Source organism: Pygocentrus nattereri, chromosome 27 (genome assembly GCF_015220715.1).
Source record: "Pygocentrus nattereri isolate fPygNat1 chromosome 27, fPygNat1.pri, whole genome shotgun sequence".
NCBI classification, from domain to species: domain Eukaryota; kingdom Metazoa; phylum Chordata; class Actinopteri; order Characiformes; family Serrasalmidae; genus Pygocentrus; species Pygocentrus nattereri.
In genome coordinates, this window is record NC_051237.1 from 26,680,700 (window position 1) to 26,687,132 (window position 6,433).

Genomic DNA, 6,433 nt, shown 5'->3' on the forward strand with positions numbered 1-6,433 from the left:
CCTCGCCTCGGATATCAATGCCTCACCCATCACCGCCAAGACAAGGAGCCTTCTTCAGTGCGGGGATGGGAACAGAGCCGTGTTTCAGGAAGGCTTTGAGCCAGAAATGGATTTGCTCTAGCTTTTATGGTTAAACAATCTCATAGTCGTGCACAGGAAGTGATGACAGACCAGCAGAGGATTAATGCCAGTGTGTTTACCGGAGTAATTAAAAGCAGAGTTGGAAAACACACACACACACACACACACACACACACACACTTCTAAGCTGCTTCTCCTTCTAGGTTGCAGGGGTGAGATGGAACATGGTGCTGTGCAAAAGTCAGAGACCACGCTTTATTTATTTAATTTCCAGTTCGTTAAGTAGAAGTTTCATAGCAGAGAGTCTGAACGAGCTGCTGGCCCTTATGAGGAAAGTTAAAGAGAAGAGCGAAAAAGTGGGTTTTCAGCTCAATATGAGGTTTTGCAAACAGGGAATACCACTAGCCACGTTTACATGCAGCCTAAGAATCTGTTAATAATTCGCCTAATAGTTCAATCGGAAAAGAATACGTCCCTGTAAACACTAATCAGAACAGCTTAGTCCGATCGAGGCCCTCCGGAATACGGTTCCTATCTGATTGAATGAGGTGGGTAATCCTGTAAAACAGAAGTATAAAGTAAATAGAAGAATAACGTTTGTGTAAACGCCTGTATCGGATTACATTCCCTATCGGAAAGTTTCAGTCCGTTCTGCGCTTGTTTATAACAGATTATTCTCAGCGCTGCAGCAACACTGACGATGGTGGTGGTGTGTTAGTGTGTGTTGCGCTGGTCTGAGTGGATCAGACACAGCAGTGCTGCTGGAGTTTATAAACACTTCACTGTCGCTGCTGGACTAAGAACCAAAAATATCCAGCCAACAGCGTCCTGTGGGCAGCGTCCTGTGACCACTGATGAAGGACTAGAGGATGACCAACACAAACTGTGCAGCAGCAGATGAGCTGTCGTCTCTGACTTTACATCTATAAGGTGGACCGACGAGGTAGGAGAGTCTAATAGAGTGGACAGTGAGTGGACACAGTGTTTAAAAACTCCAGCATCACTGCTGTGTCTGATCCACTCAGACCAGCGCAACACACACTAACACACCACCACAATGTCAGCGTTACTGCAGTGCTGAAAATGATCCACCACCCAAACAGTACCTGCTCTGTGAGGGTCCATGGGGGTCCTGACCACTGAAGAACAGGGTAACAGAGTATCAGAGAAACAGATGGACTACAGTCTGTAACTGTAGAACTACAGAGTGCAGCTATACAGTAAGTGGAGCTGATAAAGTGGACAGTGAGTGGAGAAACAAGGAGGTGGTCAGAGTGTTACACCTGGTCAGCGAATATAACATGAAACCCTCAAACTGCTCACACCTTTGGCTTCAGAAAGTGACATCCTTGAGTCCAGTTTTACTGGTCAGCAAAGTTTCTTAAACAAGGAACAGCCTCACCTGGTTTGTAAAGTGATCCTAGAGGAATACGGACATCATAAGTAGTGGGGATGGTTCTTGTGTGAGGATAATCCAGTGGAAAGGTTCAATTGTCCTGAGAGTTTCTTCCTGGGGTTTTTCTGCTGGGATGTCCAGCTGAGCAAATGAAGGCTAACCCTTACAGCAACAGTTCACCGACAGGTGGTAGAGAGTCTCCTCACCAGCAAGTTTCCTTGTAAAGGAGACAAATAACCAAAGCAGAGAGTGGAAGTGTTGACCAAACAACTCTCACATACTTCTTGTTGCACTACCCTTGTATATCCTGTACCTGCCTCCAGGAGTCAGTATAGCTCACAGCTCCCCCTGAGGCTGTAGGTGGAAATGCTAGCAGTAGTATAACACAGGCATGCATGGTAAGAAAAAAAAGAAAAAATATGATCATGTGATGGTTCTAATGGTTATGGTTCTGACACAGAGCTTCCGCCGCTGTTTTCCGTTCCTAACAACGAACGCAGACCTGCTTAGACTACGACTACGACATCTAGAACTTCCAGAAGACCTAGAGAGATGTTTTCGTCCAACTTAGTCCCACCCATTACTAATCGAAGTGTGATTGGTTGATTTCTCTGTCACCTCCTGATTATGTTCATAATTAAACCAATGTGTAAGGCCTTCAGTCCAGATCCTGAAGTCCTAACCAATAGGAGAGATGCTTGGCTGTATCTGCCTGGAAACCATGGAGAAAACAATCCTGATTGGATGATTTTCTTTGGGCCATTTCAAGAACTGGACCCAGCCAGAACCTAATAATGAATTATGAGTATTACTACAACACTTACCGAGTCAAATACAACAAACATGATGATTATATTCCACAAATGTCATTGATTTATTTCACAGAAATGATTGGGCATTCAGTCCCTAATGAACGGGCTTTAATATTTCATTGGATTTATGAATCTTAGTCATTCTTTCATTTTATACAGTGTTATATAGAACCATTTCATGCTGAAGGTGATGAATGTGTTGGAGATTAATGTGTATTATATGTCTCTATCTAGCACGTTTTTGAAAATGGTTCTATATAGCCTCATACATAACAAGTTCTCCATTAATCTGAATAACCATTTAGGACTTAAATGGCTCTTTGCATGGTGAATTGATGGAGAATGTGTACATGGTTCTATCTAGAACCTTTTTGAAAAATGGTTCGTTCTGTATAGCCTCATATGCAATACATTCTCCTTTAATCTGAAGAACTATTTAGTACTGAAATGGCTCTTTGCAGGGTGAAATGATGGAGAACATGTTGCACATGGTTCTACCTAGAACCTTTTTGACAATGGTTCTATGAAGCCCCATACATGACACATTCTCCATTAATCTGAGCCACTATTTAATACTTAAACAGCTCTTTGCATGGTGAAATGATGGAGAACGTGTTGCACATGGTTCTATCTAGAACATTTTTGAAGATGGTTCTATGAAGCACCATACATGACACATTCTCCATTAATCTAAAGAGCTATATAATAATTAAATGGCTCTTTGGATGGTGAAATGACGTAGAACGTGTTGTACGTAGTTCTATCTAGAACCTTCTTGGAAATGGTTATATTTATCACCAGAAGGTTTTTGCTCTTGCATACAAGCTTGACTTTGTAACAATAGCAGAACCATTTTCCCTACTATATAGAACCATATACAACAAATTCTCCATTAATCTGAAGAACCATTTCACCATGCAAAGAACCATTTTTAAATGGCTCTTTGCATGGTGAAATGATGGAGAACGTGTTGTGAATGCTTCTATCTAGAACATTTTTGAAAATGGTTCTATGAAGCACCATACACGGCACATTCTCCATTAATCTAAAGAACCATTTAATACTTAAATGGCTCCTTGCATGGTGAAATGACAGAGAACGTGTTGTACATAGTTCTATCTAGAACCTTCTTGGAAATGGTTATATTTATCACCAAAAGGTTTTTGCTCTTGCATACAAGCTTGACTTCGTAACAGTAGCAGAACCATTTTTGGTTCACGTGTTGTGAATGCTTCTATCTAGAACGCTTTTGAAAATGGTTCCATATAACCTCATACACAACAAAATACATTCAAATACATTACACAACAAAATATATTAAAGCGTGAATTGGTTCTGTTTCTTTTACTAAAGAACCCTTTTTATTTCTCAGAAATTACTAGGAACCTCCCTGATAAACTGGCTTTAATATTACAGTCTTCAATATTTCATTACCTTTACTAATATTACTCGTTCTTTCATTTCATGCAGGACAATAATGCCACCCTCACCAACCTACTGACCCACAGAAACCTCTGGAACATATTCAGTCCAATCGCTCCGCCAAGATGAACGTCTCTGAGACCACCACTGTTCCTCTTCCTCTCTGGACCTTCATGGTGAACTCCAGCCACCTTTCTTACCTCCCCAACGTCACCGACGCTCCATCGCAGACCAAATCTAAAGCATGTGAGCAGCTGAACATCGCCACCGAGGTTTTCCTCATTCTGGGCATCATCAGTCTGCTGGAGAACATCTTGGTCATCTGCGCCATTGTGAAGAACAAGAACCTGCACTCACCGATGTACTTTTTCGTCTGCAGTCTTGCTGTGGCAGACATGTTGGTTAGCGTCTCTAACGCATGGGAGACCATTGTGATCTATTTACTGAACAACCAGCAGCTGGTGGTGGAGGACCACTTCATCAGGCAGATGGACAACGTCTTTGATTCCATGATCTGCATCTCAGTGGTGGCCTCCATGTGCAGTCTTCTAGCCATCGCGGTGGACCGCTACGTGACCATTTTTTACGCGCTGCGCTACCACAACATCATGACGGTCCGGCGGGCGGCCCTGATCATCGCTGGGATTTGGACCTTCTGCACAGGCTGTGGAATCGTCTTCATCATCTACTCGGACAGCACACCTGTCATCGTGTGTTTGGTGTCCATGTTCTTCATCATGCTGGCGCTTATGGCCTCGCTGTACAGCCACATGTTCATGCTGGCTCGTTCACACGTCAAGCGCATCGCCGCCCTGCCCGGCTACAACTCCATCCACCAGCGGGCCAGCATGAAAGCGGCCATCACCCTCACCATCCTGCTGGGCATCTTCATCGTGTGCTGGGCGCCCTTCTTCCTCCACCTCATCCTCATGATCTCATGCCCCAGGAATCTCTACTGCATGTGTTTCATGTCGCACTTCAACATGTACCTCATCCTGATCATGTGCAACTCTGTCATTGACCCCCTCATCTATGCCTTCAGGAGTCAGGAGATGCGCAAGACCCTCAAGGAGATCATCTGCTGCTACAGCCTGAGGAACATTTTCAGAATGTCCAAGTAGAACCAGGAGCAGGATGACTTAATGTTCTCCAACAAAGCCCAACAACCTGAGGAACGTGCTCAAATGTCCAAACTAGAAAACACCAACCCAGCATTCTCCACCAAACACCAGGAAACCCAAAGTGTTGGGGAAAAGCCATTAGAGAGTTGGTGTTTGTGGAGAACGTTGGTGTTTGGTTGAAAATAATGGAGTTTGTTGATGAGGAATTTCACCAATTTGTAAAATCCTCCCTTATTCATTGTGTTAGATGTGAACAGAGAGATCCAGAGGGTTTGGTGAGAAAACGGGTCAGACGTCTTTACAGTGGTGGTGATGGGAACCAGGCGTCGCTATGACTACAACACAGATATAGACACTTTACCATCCAGAACCACCAGAGAACCTACACGAGTCTTCTGAGTTCATATGGAATGTTGATGGAAAATAATGGAAAATCTGGAATAATCAGTTTTCTTTGGGGACTATTTTGCCTCACAGCGCCCTGCATGTCTCCCTCCACCATGAATAAAATATTAAAATAAACAGGCCAAAACTTTATCTTAAAAATGTTTCAGGCAATTTCATGTAATAACTTTCTGCGAGGAGCTTTTAGAGGTGGACGTTTGGTTCCTATCACCACCACTGTGAACAACGTTGACCTCTAAAACACCAAACCACTCTGAATGACTTTGATTACATTTAAACCACTAATTTATACAGAAATGGAGAATTCCTCTTTAAAGACTGATGGTGTTTGTTGAAGAATGTTGCTGTTTGTTGGGTTGGTGTGTCTAAAGAAGACAAATCAGGAGAACCGTGATGCTGTAATGTGTTCACTTGCTCTGAAACTGGGCCGCTTTGAGACTCTCAGTGTATATAACAGAATATCTACAGTGTTCATTAAGAGATTTGACTTTGTGATGCCCTTAGGTGCATTCAACGTTCTCCCTATACCATTAAAAAAGACGACTCTTCAAGGGTTCTTTAGTAAAGGGAATGGGTCTATTTAGACCTGTGTGTTCTATATAGATCAATTTCATGCTTTAATGGTAGTATGGTGAAATGGTTCTTCAGACTGATGGAGATGAATGTGTTGGAGATGAATGTGTTGCATATGGTTCTATCTAGAACCTTTTTAAAAATGGTTCTATATAGTCTCATATACAACACATTCTCCATCAATCTGAATAGCCATTTAGTACTAACGTGTTTTACGTGGTTCTATTTAGCCTCAAATACAACACATTCTCCATCAATCTGAAGAACCATTTGGTAGTTAAATGGTTCTTTGCATGGTGAAAAGATGGAAAATGTGTTGTATATGCTTCTATCTAGAACCTTTTTGAAAACGATTCTGTATAGCCCCATATACTAAATATTCTCCCTCAATCGGAAGAACCATTTAATACTTAAATGACTCTTTGCATGGTGAAATGATGTTGTGTATGCTTCTATCTAGAACCTTTTTGAAAAGGGTTATATTTAGCGCCAGAATGGATTGTCAATCAGTCTGAACAACCATTTCACCATTCAAAGAACCATTAAAGCATGAAATGGTTCTATATGTAACTCACGACCCATGTCCTTTACTAAGGAACCCTTGAAGAACCATCTTTTCAAGA

The 6,433-nt window shown here is 42.3% G+C and overlaps 1 protein-coding gene across 1 annotated transcript in view; it reads left to right on the forward strand.

The window, feature by feature from the left end:
* Positions 1-5,205, forward strand: part of mc5ra (melanocortin 5a receptor) — a 23,492-nt gene extending 18,287 nt beyond the window's left edge. Inside the window, exon 2 of the mRNA XM_017716954.2 lies at positions 3,760-5,205. Within this exon, the coding sequence (XP_017572443.1) occupies positions 3,837-4,832 (996 nt within the window). The 5' untranslated portion in view covers positions 3,760-3,836 and the 3' untranslated portion in view covers positions 4,833-5,205. The remainder of the gene's footprint in view (positions 1-3,759) is intronic.
* Positions 5,206-6,433: the final 1,228 nt, after the last annotated feature.